Source organism: Pempheris klunzingeri, chromosome 23, assembly GCF_042242105.1.
Source record: "Pempheris klunzingeri isolate RE-2024b chromosome 23, fPemKlu1.hap1, whole genome shotgun sequence".
NCBI classification, from domain to species: Eukaryota; Metazoa; Chordata; class Actinopteri; order Acropomatiformes; family Pempheridae; genus Pempheris; species Pempheris klunzingeri.
In genome coordinates, this window is record NC_092034.1 from 14,780,825 (window position 1) to 14,805,565 (window position 24,741).

Sequence of the window (24,741 nt, forward strand, 5' to 3'; positions counted from 1 at the left end):
TTCATTTGGAGTGACATGCAGCGAGAGAGATCATTGCGAGCGCGAGGATGCGGTCGCAAAAGCCACATGCATCAACCCACAGAGAGACGACAGTCTTACCATTTGTCATTAAAGCTACTTATTTGAAAAAAGGTGACTAATTATGATGATAACAAGTCAGACATGGAGGCGGCATATGGTTCATTCATTATTATCAAACTGATATTTGGTTGTATCAGAGCTAAGAAAAAATTTATTGGCAAGCGTGGTAATATTGCTGAAGCTAAAAGAAATTGTTCTGTTAAGTATTGAAGAGTAAACCTCAATAGCCAGCGCTGGTCATGATCTTCCTCACGCTGACTTACAGTAGGTCTCATTTAAAAGGGTGGAGATGGAGAACATCTTGTTGCATTCTTATCGAATCTCTACAGGGATATGAATTGCTGAAATTCTGAAATATATGTCATTTAGAATGAGTACATACGAGGAATGAAAGATACATGGCAAGAGAGGGATGAAAAAGTCAAGAGATGAGGTGGAGTCACAGGCACCCACCATATTGTGGCCGCAGGCGAAAGGACGGCAGGGCAAGGGGCTGAGGGAAAGAAAAAATGCGAGCCAGATGAAGGGAAGGGAGCGGCTACGCTGAGGCCAGAAGCGAAGAACGACCCTGTGACGTTGTGACTGGTTCGCAAACTGGTTCATGGGAGAGAAAAAAAAAAAAAAAAAAAGGAAGAAGCGCTCGCAGGGCTGGCCACGCTTCAAGCATGGAAGGCATTTTAATCGGCAGCTCGCCAAGCTCTTTATTCCTCATCTGCCAGTAAACACAATATAAATTGCAGCCTGTAGAGCAGTACCAAGAGATTTTCTGCAATAGTATGCTTGTATAATTTCCTTCATAGCAGGTTAGAAAAAGCAGGCTCAACCTTTGCAAAGCTTTAAAATGAAGCCATATACTGTATACACACACTTTTGTCAAGCATCTAAAATCAATTTTCAGATCTAATAAGCATATTAAAGGCATGCTTATACCATGTAACACACGATTATCACCACACTAATATAGCACATACAGCTTCTAGGAGTTTTGTAGGAATTGTTTTATAATTCAATGCATTATAGGTATATTTTAATATCACCATGGGTTGTCCATGAGCGTATCGAGTTTGATATATAATTTGTCTGCTTAGAATGGTTAAAATCCTTTCACGGTGCGATAATGGGACATAATTCTTAACATTTCCCCAGGATTCTATACAGTACATTGCCTGACAGACAGCTTTGCAGTCTATGTATCACTATTTGAGTTTTAAGCTTCTTTTTTTTTTGTATTCTGCACCATTTCAGGTCAGATGACCGGCGCCCACACACGTCTCGAGTTCCACAACATCGAGACCGGCATCATGACCGAGCGGCGCTTCATATCGGTGGTGCCCTCGAACTTCATCGGCCACCTCCAGGGCCTGACCTTCAACGGGCTGCCCTATCTGGACCAGTGCAAAAACGGGGACATCTCGTACTGCGAACTGAACGCCCGCTTTGGCATGCGGCACATCATCGCAGATCCTGTGACGTTTCGAACGAAAGGCAGTTACTTGGCTTTAGCAACGTTACAAGCTTACGCCTCCATGCACCTCTTCTTTCAGTTCAAAACCACCACACCTGACGGCCTGATGCTCTTCAACTCTGGAGACGGGAGTGACTTTATTGTTGTTGAACTGGTGAAGGGGTGAGTCCTCTGGGTTTTCTTCCCCAATTTCCTCAGTGTTTGGCTTTAATGATGATAATAAATACATTTTAAGTCATTTCTCAGTTGGGCTTTCACTTCTCCAATCTGCTGTGGCAAAAAATGTTAATGCTTTTAGTCTGTTTGTGGCGAACATCAAGCACCGTCCTTTTTTTTTGGTGCTGTAAAATCTCACTTTGCCACAAAATCCAGCCCATTTTCCTACAAAACCTAACACCATGTGAAATACAGTGCTGAATTGTGAATTGATCACCGCACCAATCAAGAAAGGAATCCTGAACTATCAGTTAGACTGCAAGTTCTTAACAAAATTCAAACTAAAAACACCATTTTTCTCAAAGTTAACACAGATCAGTGAGTCATTTAATGCTGCTGTGTGACTTTAGTTTGTGCTGGTGAGTAATCATAATCTGTTGTCTTAAAAGCTCAGCTGGAAGCTGCACATACCGCTGGTCGCTATTGGTTGGGAGACAGAATGTAGAGAATTATCTGTTATTCTTGAAAACTTCATTAAATCCATTAATTGATAACTGTTAATGGATAACTGTGACTACAATGCATTTGAGGGGGGAAGTATTTGGAATTATCTATAAAAGCTTGAAGAGGCTAGCACAAACCAGAATTAAACCGGTTGGAATTGTGAATTATATCACCCCAAGAGCTGTTCATAATTAGAGTATCAAAAAGAGGCTTTTGCTTGTGTATCTCTCTTCCTCTTGTGCTCTATATTCAGCACAGTTACAACACAAAAGCCTGAGCTCCCTCTGCCACACAAAGACAAGAGGCTACATAAAGGAATTGGAATTGAGGTAGAAAAACAAAAAAAAAAAAAACCCACATACCTTGAATGAACAGCCACAAAATAGCCTTAACCTAAAAGACAAAAGACAGCCATATTTGTGTTAGGAAGGGAACTGTGCCACCGTGTCTGCCTCTGGGCAAACGGGGGATTTTAGACAAAAGCAGGTTTCTATATTTACATGTCAAACCAGTGAGTAACCAGAATCGTAAAAATTCCAGACCTTATGTGCAGCCACATAAATATTAATCTATACTTTCTCGAAACACAGAGACAGAGGAGAGGATGGATGCATTAGTGACAGTCATCTCGTCCAATCACTTTGTCATAGCAATTGGTGGTTGAGTGTTGTTGTCTGGGACCCATCATCAGTGTCTATCATTTCAATAAACCAATTGTAATGGGAAAATACGGTTTGAATTCTAATATGAAAACCAAATCAGTGCTGCCATGCTTGCCCCCATCTTCTGAAAATTGTTCTGACCAACAAACGCTGATTTTTGTTTTTCTTTCAAAATTTTTCTCCTACATTACATTTGTCATTTTGTGATGCTTTGCTATATCCGTCTTCCTAGATATGTTCACTACGTCTTTGATCTTGGCAACGGGCCGTCGCTGATGAAGGGCAACTCAGACAAGCCGCTCAATGACAACCAGTGGCACAACGTGGTGGTGTCCCGGGATGCCAACAACGTACATACGCTCAAGATCGACTCACGCACCGTGACTCAGCACTCCAATGGAGCCCGCAACCTGGACCTGAAAGGTAACAGCAGTGCCGTCCGACTCTCAATGAGCGATTCATCCACAGAAAACATTTCCACTGACGGGAAATAACTATTCCGGTGTCGTTCCTGGTCTGTCCCGTAAGTGTTTTTGGAAGGCGGCCATGAACGCACGCCAGCTTCAAATCCATCTAAATTAGACCTCCTTTCACAATCACAGTGGCTTTTACAGTAGGGCCCACTGTACATCCATTCATTCTAGTCACTGAGGAATTCATACTTTTCGTAGGTGGGTGTTACTAAGACGTGCTTTGAAAACACAATTATCACAACAAAACCTTATTATTGCCTTTGCTGTAAATGCGCAGAGCAGAATTCTACCTTGGTATTTACAGTAAATCTCTCTGCATACCTCACAAAAATGGATTTGCATGTACTCGCTTGAGCATGTGCACTGTTTTTTTTTTTGTGTTATTATTTATTTATTTATTCATTTTTGAAATAACCACAGGAAAACTAAATATCGCTGCCAACTGTAAATGTGGTTGCCCAACAATAGTGGACGGGGAGCGAAACGAAATTGAGGGAAAGGCCTGGCAGCATCTGTGCTCGCCTAATCCTCTCCACCTTGAAAGATGATGAACAAGTGTTTGCTTTACAGGAACAGGGCAATAACAGAGCAATATCCTTTACCATTTGGTGTCCTGATACGACCTGAATCTAACATTGCAGAGCAAGGTGAAAAAAATAATCTTACCAAAAATAATAACGGCTTATGACTTTATCCTTCTGTGTTTTACCCTTTTTTTTTTATATTCACTTGTTTCTGCTGAGCTGCCTGTCTGACTGGAAAAAAAAAAGTCACATTGGATACACTTGACTTTTACCCACAATATGATGACTATTTTTTGATGGAGACACCTTTACTTCTTTGACTTTAAAATACCCTGCCCTCATGTATCATCTTGAAATAATAGCCATGGTTAGAAGGCACTTAAGTGTGAATAGGTATCTCTGGTCCACTTGGAGACTGGAACTGAAAGCTCAGGTAATTCTAGGCTTTAGACCTCAGACGTCAGGCTTTCTGATGTGTTACTTGAATGCTTGAGAGTGGCTACCTGTGGAGCCAAAGAGTGACAGCATGGAAATAAAAGCAGAGAGTCAAAGAGAAAGAGATGGTTACTTGGAAGACAGATGTTGTTGGGATGCTGACAGTGAACAACGGGAGATGCAGGGTGGCGTCACCGGTGCTAAAATGCTTTTCCTGCCCGTGCTAATATTAAGATTGGCTCTGGATCATTCCCTTTGATTCTGCCTGTGTCGTGTCCCAGAGTCTGGAGTGCTCCTGAGGGTACTCCGGGTTGTTGTGTAAGACGCATCAGAAGTCAGGGTGAGCCCCAAGGGCCACAGGCTACGAGGATTCAAAAGATCAAAAAGCGCCTCGAGCTTTTTTGGGAAGACGTGATTTATTGATGGACTTACCCTTTTTTTTTTTTTTTTTAGTTTAGTCTTGGGATTTTTATAGTGAAATAAAAATTCATCATCATCATAAAAGGCTGAGGAGGGCAGTTGGGTGCAAGGAATGGCACTATGCCTTATGCTGGTTTTGCAGACAAGGGTCCTGAACACAAAGCAAGGTTTGATGGAATGAAGAGTGTAAAATTAGATACAGTATTTTTTTTAGCAGTGAGACATGTAATTAGCAACCAGGTCCCACTAAATTCCACGGTGAATTGCAAATAAAGTCTGTCTTGCACATGGCCAATGGTTATTGTCATGGTTATCGTCACGCATGCTTTGGAGCAGGAATGTAATTGTCACATTTTTTTGGGTTAATTTCATAAGACTGCAATGTCAAAAGAGGAATCGGTAATTACTAGATATAATGAATGCATTTTTTCAAGGTTTTTTGAGTAAAACAAGCTGCAGTGCAAATATGTATTCATTGCACATTGCGTATGATTGATAGATAAAACCAGTCTCCTGAGCATCCATCCACTGTTTGCAGCATATCTACTCTGGTGATCTCCTACAGTAAAGTGAAGTAATTGATGTCTGTAATTAGGAGGGTTTTGTTTTTGATTGATTGCTTCTCTCTTGGCTGCAGCAAAGACTGCTGTCAATCAACTCTGAGATTAAGACCGGAGAATCATTAAGAGACAGTAAATGAGCTTTTTAAGGGAGTGTGCTGCTATCCTGCTGGTGTTCCACCGCAGTATTTTTGGGGCTTTTCCGTCTTAACCCAGCATCATCATCATCATCTTCAGACTCTCCCCGCCGTAGATTCAAAGATTCAAGATTCAAAGCGTTTATTGTCATGTGTACAGTACAGAAACAGGTTTCCCTGTACAATGAAAATCTTACTTTAAGCCTTAAGAGTTTAAAGTGAGAGTAAAGGAGTAAAAAAGTGGCATGCAGGAGAAGATAAAATATAAAATATAAACTACTATTACTAATATAAATATATTTACATAATGTGTAAATGTGCAAATTTGTCATTTGCAATCATGTTGCAGAAAATAGACACACCTTCAGCTGTCGTTATAGTTTACAAAATGTAAACGTCATCTGTCTTCCTGTTATTGGGACAAGCAGTGAAGTGTTGTTGGCATCCCCTCAATCGGTTGATGAGTGATTAATAGACAAATGTGCCTCCTTGTTATAAAACACTACCAACCAAGTGTGTCCTGACCAGATCTCTCAGCTGTTCACAACAGAGCCATGCTGCGACAGTGGTGCCATATCTATATTCAGCATCGCAGGCACGCCATCGAATGATTTGTCTCGCAAATGAAACAGAAGGCAACTGTTTCGATGCCCAATCAGCACAGTTTACATGGCTGGAGAATAACCCTCCATTATGTTATTGATTTATGAGTCTACGTTCCAAAGCATCTTCATTTTCAGGGGTCCTATTCTTTATCTGAGGAACTTTTGCCCGTATGGGGAGAGGCTGAGGCATCTTGGTGCTGGTGGGAAGAATAATAGTTGTAAATCTTGCATCAGAGGACATAAGTGGGAAGGAGATATCTCTCTCAATTCCCTTGTCTAATTTTGCATTCAAGCCTTGCTTTGTGATCCTGCCGTGACCATTCCCCTGCCAAAATATCATACACAGCTCAAACACCAAACTGGCATGAACACCAGACCAAAACGTGTGTAAGTGTAAGCGAGACAAATACATAACCATATATTCTTCCAAACATGATAGGCAGAATTTTCCTTCCCTCTTACGTTTGTCTACACGCAGATACACACAAGAGTACGCAGGCTTTTCTGACAAAGCTTTGCAAATCAAACACACAAGAAATAGTAACAATAAGCCATTTCTCACAATCTCTTTGCTCTGTTTTAACACCATTTCTGCCTGCATTTCAAAGAAAAAGACCCAATTTTCCGAGCTTTATCTGTGTAATTGCCCAGAGAAAATGGGGAAAATGGGTTTTGTGGTCTCTGTCTTCTCAGTCTTTGTTTTTGGACAGGCAAAAAATCTTCAAGGCATCCCTCTTTGTCAGCTAAAGTATGGTGAGGGAACAACACACGCGGCCCCTGAGGATAGCGCCGAGTGAATCTAGTTTTGTATAGTGAATGCAAGTCTCAGAAGAAGACATGTTGAACATACACCATGCAGGCAAAACAGCTCTGCCATTCCTGTTGACAACACAGTGAGATCGCGTCATTACCATATTCTTTCCCCTTAAATAGCTGCATGAATTGTGCAGCGAAGCACAGTTTAAAAGGATCCCTTATCAAATATGCCAGAGAAGCTATATAATATGATGATAAAACAAGATAATGCAGCGAAATCCTTTAGTAATGCCACTGGAGGTGAAAAACATCCTAAAACATGATAAGATGGATGTGATAACACTATTTTGTACCAAACAGTGAATGCAGATTTTAGAATATGCAATTTGTTCTCGTTAATTTGACACGGAAAGTATGACACACATTATGACCAATATGTCTGATTCCAGCCTTAGTCATAGCCGACTACAGCTATTGTTCTCTTTTATGCAAGAAGAGAGTGGTGGGAGAAAGTGTTTCTTAGTCTATAAACCTACATTCCGCTGGCCTAGTACATCATTATCAAACCAGGGGCTGTTTGTTCAGGTCAACTTGTTCTCACTTCGGTCAGGGCACATTTATTTGGACTCTCTGCTACTTACAGGGCAGCCTCCTTACCGATTCAGGTCGTGACAGATGAAATCGAAAGACCGTCTAAAACAGATTCTCTCAGGCTCAGAATGAGCAGGTCTAACTTAAACTAACTACCACTACCTGTCACAAGTTCCCTTAAAAAATACATTCCCTCAATCTCAGCTGCGGTTTTTGTTCATGCCTCAAGATGTTTATGGGGATAGTACAATGACATTATGAACTAGAGACTAGTTTTGCGACGCCAGCCGCAACACCAAATTGATGTGTAGTGCAATGGAACACATGAAAAGAGAGAAACAAGTCTGGTGAAATGGATGTGTTGGTTGCTGTTGTTAGTTGTTATGATAAAGTTTTACTGTTATCTAGATTGCACTGAATCAGTGGATAGGAACAAATGATTAAAGCTGGGATACAGCGGTCTGTGACTTCAATTGAATATAGGCCAGAGGCATAAAGCAGAGGGGCCGATGATGTCTTCCCTCCATCTTACGCCTCTGATTCTGCAGTCGTTGCTCGGTAAAGTGTAAAGTTTTGCATCTTACACGGGTGTGATGCCATCAAACAGACAGACAGATTAATACAAAAACACCTATGGTAACAGGACCTACCACATTTAATGATGACACACACAAACACACACACACACACACACACAGAGGTGAAAACAACACCAGCCACACAGTCCGAGCTGTTAACTGAAAATCTCAGTTGCACAGATTTATACAGAATTATGTATGTTGGAAGTCACTGGCATCTCATGGACCACATCTGTAACATGAAAATCCTTAAAGCTATAGCATAAATTATGTTCGTAAAGGAAAGCTGCATGTTCTGGTGACTGTTGTGGTGGCACTGCTCTGTTTGCGTCTTACATTTTCCCCGTAAAGCTGAAGTAAACAGTCTTGGTCATCAGAATGAGGGAATAAACACAAGCGTCTATAGCCTTGAGGAAAATATCCTGCTTTACTATGCAAAGAACTTGACAATGTCAAATCTATTAACGTCATTATTAAATACAGTCATGGGAAATAAGGAACAGTAGAATAGATATAAAGATTTTTTTTTTAGGTTGAGGAAACGCAGGAAGGAGGAATAATCTAGCGCACAATATTCAGACACTGCCTGTCCCTTCTTTTTTAAGGTGCTTGTTAATGAGGCGTGCTTGTATGGCATTGTAACGAGATGACACTGAATGTGTTCCATTTTTCGTCAAAAAGCAGAACAAATTGAAACACAATATGGAGAGGAGGTTTGGCAAGAGAGAGAGGAGAGGAGGAGAGGGAGACAAACAGGTACACACATTTTAACGAGGTCTGCTCTTGCCAGCAGTAAAATTGAGATTAGCCGTTTGATCACCCCAAAGCATTTCGTTCTTCTTCTTTCTTGTTATTAATATCGCTGTCTGACAAACCAAGCTGAGGTAGCTGCTGATCCTGTCGCAGCACCGGAACCTCTTCATACCTCATAGCAAACCAGGTGCAGCAGACTGAAGCCAAATGCATCCTGGATTTCACTTTTTCTGTTTTTTCAGTCACTCAAAAGCGAAAGGCAGGAAGATGATCAGCGTTTACTGTAAATAAATCATTTCTGGCACCCAATTATTTAACGTAAGTGGGCAGACATTGCAAGTTGTTGGTGGTATCAATTACAGTAGTCCCTCGCTATAACGCGGTTCACCTTTCGCGGCCTCACTGTTTCGCGGATTTTTTTTTGTGCAATTTTGCATGCTTTTTTTTTTACAGTGTATGAACGCGCATTGTGTTCTGCGTCCTGATTGGCTAAGGGACTGTAGACCAATGTCAATCAATCTCCGTGCCGTGTCTCTGTACAGTACAGAATGCGTTCGGCTTGCCAAATTTACATAAATGTTCAATCGCTAGCAGTGTGACTTTTAAGTGCTGCCTGTTTGCAAGACAAACAAACACGTCAAACAAGAGATAAATGTGAGAAAATGTTAATGCCTGTCTGAGAAAAGTGTATAAACTGTATGGTGAGGGGTTTTACAGCCTTAAAATATATATAAAAATTGTAAAAAATAAAGCTGACTACTTCGCGGATTTCGCCTATTGCGGGTTATTTTTAGAACGTAACCCCCGCAGTAAACGAGGGACCACTGTAACATTTTTAATAGATCTAACCTTTACCCAACACTAAAAGTATTCGGTGAAATGTACCTCTGCAAAACAGTGCATGCAAATATCTTCTTGTGTCTTTGCAGTAACAGCACTGTAGTTACTGTAGTTACTGTAGGCTTAGATACATAAAGCCATGCCTGCAACCTGCCCAGTACCTGCCAAGTCAACAATTTCACTGGCAAAGCTGAAGGTTAAGCACTATGGTCAAAGGCAGCTCACTAAAGTACACTGTATATATCAGTAACCCAGACTCACATATCAAGTGTATTGTCCTCATTTTGTCATTGACATTTGTTAAGTTTCCAGTAGTTTTTAATTTCCTCTTCACCAGCAAATTCTCTCATGACAGAATAGGTTGACTCTCTGGGATATTGGACCTCCCGACACTGTTAAGATGACCACAACATTATTTCAGGCCTGGGGTGGGTTCGTTTCGGTTAGTAGAATCGTGGTAGTGGTCCAAATTAACCATAAACCACAAAATCCAAAACACAATGACCAGTGGCCCTCAAAATGTTATTTCCTCATTTCCTCTGCCACTCATCCATCCATCCATCCATCCATCCATCCCTTCCTTTCTGGAACTCTTATCCCCTGACTTTGTCAGTAAGGATGAGGTTGTTTCTACGAAGGAAACTCATTTAGGCAACCTGATCTGCCATATCATATATTAGCTGATGACATATTTTAGCTGATGCGAAGCTCATGACCAAGGTGGGGGCTGGAATATAAATGAAGTGGCAGTCAAGACCTTAGCCGGAGTGAAGTTTCAACCACAACTTCAGTTCAACTGCTGATGCCACTGATTGCAGGGCTCATATTACTCTCAGTAATGAACAGCATCCCAAAATACTGGAACTCTTTAATTGGGGCACCAACTTGTCCTTAACCCCGCTATCATCAGACTGGATACTCTGTATGAGATGCAGTTTAACAGAAAGCCTCCCATGCATTCCTTCTCTACACTTTCAGACCTTTCCTAACTCCATCCACACGTGAAACTGCAGTCCTTCCGCCCTGCTGGTTCCTCTTTGCTAAGTCAATAGTCCCTTGCACCAGTCACATCCGAAAAGCCTCTTTGGGGTGCTTGTGGCCATTAGCATTTTCCACACCCTTTGCCTCCCTTTGCCTTATCATACTAACCACAATGTTGATGTCATATAAAGAAGAATTTTCCCTTCTAATACCTAGTTCTATTTAAGGATGACTGTTCTTGTGCTACCTTTCTTTGTAAGAGGGTCAAGATGAGGAACAGTACATCAATTCCAGAGTTGCAAAGAATTCAGTGTCTTGCTCAAGGGCACAGTAGTGTGGAGTATAATTGGTAAAAAAGGATGCTTCTACACATTCTCAGATAAACAGAACATGAATTGAATGAATTGAATGAAATGAATGAGAACTCTGACACAGCTGCTGTTTTCTACTGCCTTTGTTCATCTTTCCAACATTTGGCCTTGAAGGTTCTATAGTAAGGGCAACATTGGTTTGTTTACTCGTCATGGGCAGCATATCATCAATGGTCCTCTTAAGGACACTGTCCCCAGTGCATTACAATTTTCACTTACAGGTATTCAGAGTGAACCCTTGTCAGCATGGGCCTAAAGCATGATCTACTCTTCCTCTGACGATATACACTTTTGCTCATAAAGTTGGAATTGTTCACTACCCCCAATTTTGTTAAAGCCTGAATACACAAAGAGTTGGCAATATATACACTTTCTTTATCCAGAATAAATCACATTGTCAGAAAGATGTAAAAAACATTTGATTCCAACTTTATGGGCAACAGTGTGCATGCATTGCTACACTATGAGGGTTCCCCTGACCTTCCATTACATTGTATGGAGAGGAAACGTCATTACCATAATGCCAGGGTCTACTCCATTATGTGAGAAATACATCTCTCCTCTTTTGTTGCTTGTTTTTATTTCCCTCCTCCATTGCGTCACATAAATGTGAATAGTGTTTAAATTCAGCATCTCCGGGGCAACAGTAACAAAAGGATGCTACAGATCTGTCAAGTAAAGGACAAGGCCGAGATCATACTGAAGAAAATTATTGTCCAGCAGTGAAAATTGAATGAATTAATTTCTTCTTCAGCCACTATGGAAACAGCACAGACTGCAACTTCAATCTGGAGTCAACCTACTATAATCTTTAGAAAAGTGTACAGCTTTACCTCTAAAGGCTTTGAGTGTTAAAATGCTTGGAAGTTAAGCAATAGCAATTGTCTATGCAAGCAGAAAACATTGTGGAGGTGTTTAATTTCCAGCTTCTCTAATGGCCAGTAGCTGCTGGCGTTCAAAGCAGTGCCTGGACCTGTTATTTAAACTCTTAAACATTAAAAAAAAAACTCCTTCCAATTTGGTGAGTATACCGTAATTCCTTCTACTTTCTCTCAAAACAACTGGCAGCATTTTGAATATATAATCAGGCAGATAAGCAATGTCAAGGAAAAAAAGATGCTAATAGACTTACTGAATGTGTTTTAAACTGATAAATTAAGATTTACTGTAAAATATATGTGTATGTTGTTAGAAACTGTTTCGATGACATGTTTTGCATTAATATAGGAAGGTACTAGTGTTTCAGTGTTCCCTTGAGACTTGTTAGCTGAAAGAGAACCAACAGTGAACCAGATGCTGAAGTAAGGAGTTGTAGGAAAGAGAAAAGTGAGAGATGGCAGCTTGAGCACGCGTGTCAGTGCCTGTGTTTACATCATGTGCACTTTATTCAATTTCCTTTTGAACGCTGTCTCGGTTTGCACCTGGTGCAGGATTGTGAATGACAGAGGGAGGGGGCAATGTAATAAAGATCTTTCAAAGCAGCGCCTGGAATCCATTTGCATAATAATATCTAAACAAATCACATGCAGCCTAATTGGATTAGTGCATCACGTCAGATAGTATAAATGTCTCAAGTAGTTTCTTCATCCTCTTGCATAGCACGTCTGGGATGGGAGCTTTGAGGGGGTAAAGACACTGAAAGCAGTTTGGGAGTGTGGTAGAGTCCATCCTCACTGCACCGCAGTTTGTCATAATCTGCATCATAAGCACGGACGGTGACGTTGCCACGATCACCGTTCTTATCGTTCTCATTATTAATGCTATCGCTCAACAACACCTATTCTCAACTGTTAAGTTGAATCAATCAACATCTAATCACCGTAGTCAGACAGAGCAACAATCAATACACATTCTAAAACCAGTTATTTAACCACTTTTTTTTTTTTTTTTTATCAACCACCTCTTAATTATTATTCACTTGTTGTGTTTGTAAGTTAACATGGCAACATCATCATGTCAAGTCGTAGATATAAATCAGATTAAATGTAGGTTTTTAATGCAGCCCCATAAAGCCTCATCTTCCCTTCCAGACTCATCTCCTCTTCCTTTTTTTTCCTCCCATGTCCTTCTCTAACCCCTCTATTTTTCTGCTCCGTGTCGGCGCTCTCTCAATAAATGATGGGCCAGGTAGCTCGAGTACGGCAATAGAGCAGTGTGTTTTAGCTTTTTTCTCTCCCACTGACCTGTCTTACATTACAATTTACTACGGCATTACTCAGAGCTCGGGCCATTTTCCCGCCTTCCCTTCTCCTTTCTTCCGCTTCATCTCTACCAGTCATCAAAAGCCAGCTTCTCCATCAGAGGTGGAGCTGGAAAAGAGACTTCTCCTGAGTGTATCTGTGCGCCTTACATGTGCACACACATGCATGTGTGCTTTATTCTCAGTGCTTTATGTTGTACATTCTCTGCAGATTTAATTAACAAATAACTCCTCTGAATTACATTGTAAAAAATAAAATGTTGAACTGAAATTAATGGCAGGATAATGTAAATTAGTGCTGTCAATTGGAAAACTCTTATATATGCTATGCTATAATAAAAAAAAAAGGTCAGAAGGTCAGACAAACACTACAAAAGATTCAGTTAACGTACAAAAGATGCTTGGTATGTAACAGGTAAAGAATATAGAAATAAAACAGCTCTGAAGTAAGAAATGTTATGTAACACCAGGCTACGAGTTGCATTGATTCCCTGCTGCTTCAGTTATAGAATTCTCAAATTGTCCCTCCACATACTGTTTTTATTCATTTATTTTCTATCCCTAGTACAAAAAACTACAGAAATACATTTACCGCAGTCAGTTGTAGGTTTATTTCGGAGTGATAAGTACTGGCTGCATCCCGTGTAAGTCATAAATCCATGGGGCCTCATTGGCTGTCCTGACTGTCCTCACCTGGCAGGGGCCCGGCTAGTAATAACGCCCTCTGATGAATGGGAGAATGTCGTGGTTGCATTTGTTTATTTTCCACGCTTACAGGTCCATCATTTAAGAAAAGATTTAAAACGAAAAGGCTGAAAGAGAAAAGCCTGCCCTCCTATATTATATGATTTTTGACAACAACAGAACGGAAGTGGGATTCTTCAAATAACTCAAGATAGAAAAAGAAAAATGGATTTCTGGCCACAACCAAAGGGAAAATTCGCTTCACAAGAATTATAGAATTTTCATTTGAAAATATGAACAAGCTCCCCCCCCCTCTCATGTTGAACAGCAGAAACAGATTGAAGTGTAATTGCAGAGCTGTTCCAAGGGCAGTAAATAATAGAAAAACTGCTAGAACATAGAGGCAGCAGTGGATTTTACTGTAGGGGCTGGGTTCATTGTCTGGTTCGCAGTGGGAACCTCTTTGCTGGAATCAAATTGATTTGGATGTAAAATCTGAAACAGGAACTTTGCAAACCCACAGTTAGCCACTACTTCAGCTTCAGTGGTCCAACCCCAGCATCAGCAGAGGACATCATCAATCAATCAATCAATCATAAGTGCAGTCTGAGCAAATTCAACATCTGCCAATTTTAACAGGTCCAGTTGAAACCAGACCAGCAAACACACAGCTGACCTGCGCTGTCATTTGTGCCAGATATTGTCTAAGGTAGGATCGACTAAAGCAAAGAGAGCGAGGTCGGAAGGAGAGATAAAGGAAGGGAAGGTGAGGATATTGCGAGCACAAAGACTGAGGGTGGAAAATAAAAGGGTGGGGAGGCGAAAAGAAATATTGGGAAAATGGAGAGAGTAAGAGATAGTGGCCGAGCACTGTGAGACAAACTGGAGACGCAGTACAAAGCAGAGAGCGCAGCCAAGGCAAAACGAAAGGACACTGAATGCAGAGTGACATTTCATAGAAAGGAGAATGGAAGCATGAAAGTGTGTAATGATCAGGATCTGAAATTAACTTTTTTTCACTGCCTGCTGTCTTTTTTTTTTTTTTGGTTCTGGCCTTTCTCTGGTTCCATGTTCTCCCTGTGTACACCGGCTTCCTCCCACAGTCCAAAGACAACCTGGGTTAGGTTAATTGGTGACTCTAAATTGCCCGTCGGTGTGAGTGTGAATGGTTGTCTGTCTCTATTTATCGGCCCTGTTGATTGACTGGCAACCAGTCCAGGGTGCACCCCGCCTCCGTTCATTCATCCATTGGCTGCAAGCATAAACGGTACGGATGATGGATGGATGGATGTAAAAGTTGTTGCCATTCACTGCTTGACAATTATACGTATTGAGTTAACTGAGACAAACAGCAGGTGGTCCTAATCCCTCAGTTGTAGGACTATTAGACCACTGCAACAAAAGAAAGATGATGTAATTAAAAATAAGCACAAGTCAAATCTTTAATGGTTGAAACATGATGGAAATTTTACATCTCAGTTTCATATATTCTCGAGTGAGAAAGCTTACAGTCTCCTCGTCACTCCACACAGATCTGACATTGGTGGAAAACGCACTTATTGTTGTTAGCAGCTCCATCAAGCTGTCAAATGAAGTTGATATATGAGGTAACTAGTGTTGATACATTAAGCGTACGTATGCGTGTCCTCATCTTTGTATTGATTGTTATAAAATAGATTGGACGGACCTTGGTTGCCAATCGAAACAAATAACGGTAATAACGGTATCGCTTTTATCCAGCAGCTGTAACCGACATACATCTTTTCAGTCATACTCCAGCCTTACTCAATGTGTCTTCCTGTTTCGCATATCCAGCGTCCGCCCGTTGGCAGATAACGCGATGATTTTACCTGCCACTGCCAATTATTCAGCATACATTTGCAGGTGCTAATTTCAGATCCCGGTAATGATACCTGTATCATCATATAATCTTGCAGAAAGTCTTACCAGCAGCACCGGTACATAAGCTGAGCCCTCTCAAGGACTCACTGATTGAGTTTGGCTTGATGGAATATTGGAAATTGTTACATCCTTTATTCTCAGGGTTTGTTTTTTTTTGTACAAATTATGAATTCAGGTATTTTTCTTTCCGCTATTGTAGAGGTCTCCCGTAGGGACGTTATGGGGTTAGTTGCGGCTTGTATAATTTTAATACAGCAGGCTACGGCATGTCATAAATGGTTATAGGGTAGTTAAGATATTTTAGATATGTTGTAAAGCACGGCATCGAGGGGTTCGTTAAATGCATGTGCAGCAGCTTAGGCGTTCCACCGACCTGATGGAGATGAACAAAATCAAATAACACTGCTCTTGATCGCCAAATAAACAAACTCTTTGCAATATATCACATAAAAGGAGGCATGGCAGTGCTAATCTAACTGATGACAATATTCTTAATTGAAATGTGATTCGGTCATTAGATGCAGGCCCGAGGCCCCTTGAACCCAAACGCAACCGCATACTGCTGCTGTTGTTTAAGTGGTAATGCATGACGAGATGCCGTATTAGATAATACTGAACGTTATTTACTGTAAAACTATTTTGTGCCTTTGATGCATCTTCCACTCTGATTAAGAAAGATTGTTAAATTGTTAACTGCAGCTATATTTTGGACAAACGTATACACAATTTCACACATCAGTTAATCAGAAACAATTTGCTTCAATACACCCACTAATAACCTATTGTGAATAAAACTGAAGGCTCAACATGTGGTTGTTATTGAAAGTGTATAATAATACATGTATTACATTACATTTAATGCACGTTATCCCAGTTGTCAGGCAGCTGCCAAAACCGCATCTCCGCTATTAAAGTATTTTAACGGTAAAGCAACTCGATTGTCTGTCGCTGAGGAAACAACAATGAGCTGATCGCTAAGCAATGGTGAGTAAGAGCTCCATTTATTTCACTCTCTCTCATGTGCCCTCTGCATTTTGAAGAGTGTAACTCTAATGAGTCATTTTAAGCATGTAATGATCACAACATTCTGCTGTGCAAAAACAGAAATTAGTGCCGCACACACTGAGAGAGCAGTGGCTTGGTTATGCTTAAGCAATAGATAGATGAGATGTGACTAAGAAGTCTTAGATATAAGCAAACAAGGACTTGAGTGCTGTTTTGTCATCAGTCAATCGTCGATATTAAAGAACCTTAATTGTGGAGACGGTATGCAAAATGTATGCAGACAAAGTCATTTTTCCCTAATTGCAACCGTTCAATGTTGCCTTTTCACTCATTGTTTCCAATCACTCTGATTACAGATTTTTCTGCCTCACTTTGCTGCCAAAATTGAGAGAGTTAGAGAAGGAGGGGAGCGAGCGAGAGAGAGAGAGAGAGAATTTGAAAATGTGTTCCACCACCTGTGGTTCCAATTGAACTACGAGTGCACAAGCACGCACCTGTCAGTGAAAACATGTCGCTACAGTATCAAATAATTACAGCTCTAGTTGCCTTTAGTCTTTGCAAAAATACAAAACAACTCTTGTCGTACAATTTGCTTTCAGGTACACACTCATCCAAAAAAAAAAAAAAAACAGACACAACACGCGATGTAATTACAGAATTGTGATTCAGCAGCAGTAATTAACGCACAAGCAGCGTCAACATTTATTCTTCACACCAATCGTCTTGTTGTGGCATCGGAGTGCACTTGTAATTAGCAATCACGCAATCCCTGTATCTTCCTGCTGGCTGCCATTGTCCCCAGCCTTTCCTATAACAAACACCACCACTGCCGAACAGTCATTCATTGGCACGGCCCACAGCGCGCACGCGTGTGTGTGTGTGTGTGTGTGTGTGTGTGTGTGTGTGTGTGTGTGTGTGTGTGTGTGTGTGCATGTGTTTCTCATCAGCAATCATTCAATCTTTGTCAATTAGAGCCAGCATGAGAGCAAAGCAACACATCCAACCAAGCAACAGAGAGAGGACGGAGTGAGCACTCGAGAGGGAGGCAGAGATTCCTAATAGAGCATTTAATGAAAGTTAATGGTCGGCTTTGTGTTCGGGCAGGGAACTGGCAAGAGGGAGCTGATTATTGCTTAGAGATGAGACCGGGCATTGTGCATTCATGGCCTATTCTCATTATCAAACTTCTCTTAGTGATGGATATAAATAATGTATATCACAGTATTGCTAGATATGGGCAAAGACTGCAATATCATCACTTCACTTGGGAGCCAATTACAGGCAAGGATGAAATACAGGTCTTGTCTTGAGTTGACAAGGTGTACTGACCGAATAAAATGAATAGCTTAACATTGCTATTGGATTTAAACACCACATCTCCAAAAAAAGTAAACTTTTCCACAACAGGAAAAAAAAACCCAAAACTCAGACTTTCCTATAGAAGCTTAAGCACTATTTGGATGTTAGGATGTGTGTCATGGGTCTCACACCCATAAAATTCATTCCCCTTGCAGATAACTCAAAGATAATGAAAACAGTGAAATTGGAGCTTTGAGATTTTCTCCTGTTTGGTAGTTTTTCTGACCAAAATGATATATGGCACAGCCAGAGTTTACACACTCCGAGAAAGTAAACTTGTAAGGTGTCAAGGAAATTAACTGTATTTTCAGCCGGTGCTCCTGTTTGCTTGAAATTAAAGAACAAGTGGTGAACGGCTGTCGTGAGGTTATCCACCTAACTCTCCAGCGGCTCACAAATCAAATTAACAGATCAGCAAAACTGGATATATGAGGTTTTCACAGCACTGAAGACAAATGAAACCATCATCAGAGCGATCTATATTTCACTTTAAAAACCCTCTGAAAACCAAGATTGTCCGGTGTAAATGTAAAAGTCAGTGTGCTCTTCCAGACTGTCCTGTCAAAGGCTCTCCGGGGCCGCGGATTATAGCATCCCAACTCCTCCCACTGGCCCCTGAGAGGTAATTATGGTAACCGTAGAGATGTGGAGGTGGTGGTCTCTGGTGATGTCTGGGAGGCTCTAATTGGTCCCGTATTGTGGACCGCTCTGAGCTCTTCGGCAGCGCAGGCATTCATCACTGCTGGGAGAGCACAGCCAGACCACGACAGTTTCTGGCTGAGAGGAAAATTGTTACTCATCGTTTTAACCTTCCCACTCTACGAGAGTCCCAAAAACTGCAAGCCAAAAAAAAAATAGAAAAAAAAAACGGATCGAGTTGTGTATAAATGGCAAAAACACATCGTTTAAAATATGAGAATATTATTCACAAAATGCATCAGCACTTGGATCAGTGTTAGGTATGACACTGATTACATTTACATGCTCAAAACATCCCCGCTTTTTTGCCCACTGAATATTCCGTTAATATTTCTGTTTACATGCATCTGTGCATGCTGCAATTAAATTGTCGTTTCAAATGTCAAAACACGGAGAAGTGGAACAACTCGAGCCGTTTGTGCCATTCTGCTTCTCTGTGCAGGATTTTTTTTTTCAAAGTTTTCCACCAGTGAACACGTCCTCCCTTCATTCTCTAAACCACACTGTTATATTATCCAAAAACATGTTGATATCCAAGTCAGTCAAAATGTTTAAAAGTGGGCGTATTTCTTTTTCTGGCTTTCTTTTGGGTAAACATCTCTACCCAGACTTACTACTTTGTCACAGTCTGCAGTAAAAAAAAAAAAAAACCCATTAAGACCCACATTCTGAATATGTGCTGTGTAGAGTGCCCCTAAAACCTAAATAATATTGGTATGTCCCACATGTCTTAATGGGTTATTACTACATTTGGAATAAGGTCTAATTCAGAAAATCCAAAAGAATATTCTTCTTAGATGACCCGTGTCAAATTTGGAACATATATATTAGTGTGCATATTAAACTCAATCGTTGTGAATTTCACACGTGCTAACTTGGCTGCTGGCGGCTTTTCCATGTTAGGGACTAAGCACTTTACACACTGCAGCCATCTAAAGCTAAAAAAAAAAAGCTGTAATGTTTGCTGCATGGCCCAAATGAACAAGAAAGTTGAGCCAAAGAAATCTGTAATTCAAATGAAAGTTTCCAACTCAAAACTGAACACAACAAAAGCCCAGTTCTTTGAGTGGGTGTATGTATGTGTGCTTCATATTTATTCATTTTCTGTATTCCTTTACGCCACTGAAACAAAACAAAACTTGCATGACTAATTTTTACAGTACATCTGGCGCAGCCCTCCCTCTTCTCCTTGTCTATTCCACTTAGGCAGTCAGACGGCGGAATCTCAAACATTCTGTTGACTTCTGCAGGAAATGCACTGTTTGTTCTTTTGAGATTAACTCCACGCTGATAATTTCATATTTGCTAAATGGTTCTTACAACCACAATTTCAGGACATCACTCAGTCGGACAGCTAATGAATTTGTTGTATTGATTATAATGCCCGGGAGCCCCAGCTGGGATGTATGAAGTGTCAAGTGCTCATTAATTCCAGAGAGAAGCTGGCAAACATCATTGACTCATTCCATTACACAAAGTCCACATATAATTGACCTTGTGGCTCATTGCTTCTTTGAGTGCCAAAGTTTAAAGCTCTAGTTTTCAGCTGTGATATCTTACATCCTCACAGCACGATCTCATCTCCAGTGTGAGGGGTTTTTCTGGATATTCGTTCTGTGCCTACCTAAAGATAAACGGTAAAGTAGGAGTTTTGGTGATGAGAAAAAGCCCGAAGCATTTCAAACCATGTTTATTAATATGCGCTTACATCAAAGGCCTTTTTTTTGTGTTTTTCATAATTTCACTTGGCATTTTCTTCACAACTCTACAGAACAGAGGGCTGAGAGGGAAAAAGGGAGAAAGAGAGAAAATAATTGGGCTTAAAAGTGGATAGATATTTCCTTTTATGTTGTAATGTAAAGAGACCTTAATTGTGCTTGAGCGTTGAGATGTCCCAAAACTCAGCTTTATCATCTTGCTGAGGATTCACAAATTCTGCTTCCTTCATGTGAAAGTGCTACTGTGTATTTTGTGTTCTTCTACCCAGAGGAGAACAGTATATTGACAGGCTCACAGAATAAATGTTTCAAATGTGTCATTTCCGACGCTTTGGGCTCCGACGCTGTACAGTCTATTCATGTCATCTACGACTCACGTAATCATCAAAACGTGTTCTTAGCGCCTCTGTGATGACAAACATTTTGTCAGGGAGAGAGAGAGAGAGAGCGTTCCCAACTTTCACATTCCTCTGCTTTAATTCTCCGTCTTTTGGTGGCTGTAATGTTTACTGTCTGCTGGTAGTACACACCTTCATCGTGGATCAGTACAATCTGTGCATCACAGTAACCACATGCTCATTTAGCTTTTAACAACAGCAACACTAAGGAGATGTTATACTGAGCAGATTAATCAGATAGATAGAACCAAACACACAGACAGCATTGCCTGATGTGCACAGTATCAATAAGTTTGATATGTATGATCGATAGAGACACGATTATTTCAGTCCATTAATGTTCATGCTGTTTGTATATTAACTATTTTATATATAAATGTACCTCATTATCAAAAGGCCAAGTAATGCATTTTACAGGACGTGCACACAAACCGCAGGTGGCATGTTAATCAAGAAGACGTTTTCCTGCACTGTGGCATCATGGGTACTTATGTGTGTGTGACAGTTTTAAAATTGCAAGCAACATGTGGAGATTTATAACGGTACCTTATGGTATCATATGCACGAAGTAAAGCATTCCACAAAGTTAAGTCAAATATGGACACGTCACAAAAACTGTGTGTGTAAAATACTAAACTTGACTTTGGGTTTGAGGCAGATATATCCATGTTAAGATGATGATAGTGGATTCATACTGCAGTGCAGTACATTTTTTGTAGCAATATTCAGCAATGGTCCATTTACAGTATTTGAAATATTTGTAATGTGTGACCAACCTTGTGATTTACAGTATAGTACCTGTTCATAGCAGGAAGCTCTTTTTCTGCTTTCTCACCCAGATATTTTAGTATTTGATGTTTATCTCCCTAACGCTGATACGTATATCAGTCTCTTAGTTTGATATTTAAAGAAGTATTAAATGAAAATAGTTATTGTCTGAATATGTTTCATTATCTATGTATTGGTTAGCGTCTGTGTTAACCTGCCAGACCTTCTTTTTTTCCAACTAAATTATTTAACCAAATAAAATGTAGTCGTCAGATTTGGATTCTAAGTTGTTTTAAAGAACTGAACTAAACCACCATGCCAACTAGGCCCGACGGGGATGGTGTGCTACTCCAGAAACCACAGATTTCTGGTCTTAAAGAGAAAATCCGATGAGCCTCTGATCAGCTGCAGAGGAGTTTCTTCTGTTCAGTTTCATGGATGCGGTTTTCTAGCCAGGCACAATGGATTGCCTCCCGCACTGCAGCCATTCACGACAAAGCTCTGTGGGACCCCTCCACTTGGCCTTCCTCTTACTCGACACCTAACCATCAGTCATCCTGGGCTTAAGTGCTGGTCTGCTGTCACAAGGGACACTTGGACAGGGCTGCCTCACCACCTTGTACCTCAACAACCATTACCCAACCCTGTCTGATAACACTCCTTTCTGCCCCTCTATCCTTCTTCCATGTGTGGAACTCAGTGTGAAAATTGGCTGCACACTGTCCTGCCATCAGAGCCCACAGCTGTCATCTTGATGTTGGGCTGACAGACCTGTACTGTGTTTCCTTCAGTGTAGCCGATCATAGCTGATCAAGATTACACCAGTAGACACATGTGTCTGCCCTGTGTGTCTGTAAACATAACAAAAGCTTCGCAGTTATGCTGATGACACCGAGCTGCTCATCTTATCACCCGCTACTGATTTCCAACCATTAGACTCCCTAGCCAGTTGCTTGGACCGCATCATACATTGGATGGCTGCAAACTTCTATCAACTGAGCAGGGAGAAAGCCGAGATCTTGGTTGTGTGTGCTAAAGCCCAGAAACAGCTGTTATATGTTATATGCTATATGCTACAACTTATCCAAAACTCAGCTGCAAGAAGATTAATCAGGACAAAAGAAAATCACATCACACATATCTATCTGCTATCTATTGTGGAACTCTTTACTGGCTTCTTTGTTTTCAGAAAACAATTCAATTCAGTATTCAGGAACAGTTTGGCTGCTGATCTTACTCCCACATTGTGTTCTTTTAAAACCAAACTAAAGACCTTCCTTTTGAGTAACACATTTTCTTAAATTAACACACCATTTTGTACAGTGGGTAGGTTTGGATGTGGGTATATTTTTGTGTCTATTCATGGATGTTTCTGTCCTGAAGGACTTTTTTGCAGTTTTGTATGAGATGATGCTGTTCAAATAAAAATGTAATTACATATTTGTATTTTTACAGAATGCATTTTTTATATGAATGTCACATTTTCACATTCAGTGTGTCACATATAGTAAGTTATTGATGATGTGTGCAGGTAAAACAGAATGTGTTGTAAACTTAAACATTATAAGAGCTTTGAATTTCTCACAGGTGGTTGCTATGTGTGTGTTGCAGGGGAGCTGTACATCGGTGGCGTGATAAAGAACATGTACAGCAATCTGCCCAAGCTGATTGCATCCCGGGACGGATACCAAGGTTGTCTGGCCTCCGTAGACCTGAACGGGAGACTCCCCGACCTGATCGCAGATGCCCTCCACAGGGTGGGCCAGGTGGAACGAGGCTGCGATGGTGAGTTGGGGAAGCAGCTGTCAGTCACAATAAGACTTACATTTCAGTGGAAAAGTTTATTGATACCTAATGTGTATTTTACTTAATTGTAATAGTACTATATATATATATATATATATATATATATATATATGAAAGGTAAGGATTAATACATCTCCTGTGAATCAAATTACACTGATGTCAAGTGTTTGTGTTATCACCCAGTGTATAGTCCAGTGTTCACTAATGTCTCAGAGAACTTTTCAACCATTTCTCATCAAGGATAGCTTAGTTTGATAAGTTGACAGGCAATTATAAAGAGAATAAGTCAACCGTGGGGTCACCGCGTTTGTTCGTTTTTTTGCAATTTCATTTCTTATTAAAAGACTCAGATAAAAACAGCATGTGGTGTTAGATTATTGATAATGATAATGAAAATGTGCTGTTCATTTTTAAAAAGGTCAAAGATCTTGACGTATGAAAGGATTTTTTTCACACACGACCTCGGTTCTTTTCTTTGAATGATTTTGATTTGCACTCATAAATTCAATCTGTTTTCCTGCATTGCATGTTCACACACAAGACGTCCACTTGCACAGAGCTTTTGGTAAAGATACAGCAGCTCAGTAACTTGGTGCAGTTGCATGTGATTGGTACTCCCTGATATACAGCAGTCACCACGCCCAAATTCTCACAGCTCTGGGCAGTCTTTACAGTCTAAGCCCCCATCGTCTGTATATCCTCTCTATTGCCCCATAAAACCTGCATGAGGGAGGTATCTCTTTTTTTCTAATGTTATTGTCAGTGGGGCTAATCTCAGCGACACCCACCCTCATTGGATTTTGCCTCATCAATCTCACATCCCTTGTTTTACCTCTGCTGTGCACAGTTTGCCACCATGTTTCAGGCTGCATGGCTCCAGTGGCGGGTAGTTAATCCTGAGTAAAACAGTGGATTTTGACTATAGCATTTCCCCCCCTTCCACACACCCCACCCTTTACCCGGCACCACGTCTCAATGGCATGCTGAGTGTTGGAGAGCACCGATTTGATTTCCCCGAGGGCCTCACTGGCCAATTCAATGCGGCGCTGATCCAGTTTTTTTTGTTGTTGTTGTTTTTTTTCCCCTTGATCCCTAACACTGCTTCTTGTGCCAGCCAGCCTTATTACCTGCCTACAGTTATACACCACAATTACTTCGTTCTAAACACAGTTTAAAACTGAATTAAGCCATCATACAGACTCCCGTAGGCACCCGAAATGGATGCTAATATTACTTAATGATTGGATGTGCCAGAGAGCTAAACAGTTATAATTGACCACTTTTGAAAGGGTGGACCTTTTTGACAAATA

General features: G+C 40.7%; 1 protein-coding gene across 1 annotated transcript in view; it reads left to right on the forward strand.

Annotated features, from left to right (window-relative positions):
- Window positions 1-24,741, forward strand: part of nrxn2b (neurexin 2b) — a 520,316-nt gene that overhangs the window by 242,307 nt on the left and 253,268 nt on the right. The window contains exons 13-15 of the mRNA XM_070854280.1: window positions 1,327-1,708; window positions 3,101-3,291; window positions 23,237-23,410. Of these exons, the coding sequence (XP_070710381.1) occupies window positions 1,327-1,708; window positions 3,101-3,291; window positions 23,237-23,410 (747 nt within the window). The remainder of the gene's footprint in view (window positions 1-1,326; window positions 1,709-3,100; window positions 3,292-23,236; window positions 23,411-24,741) is intronic.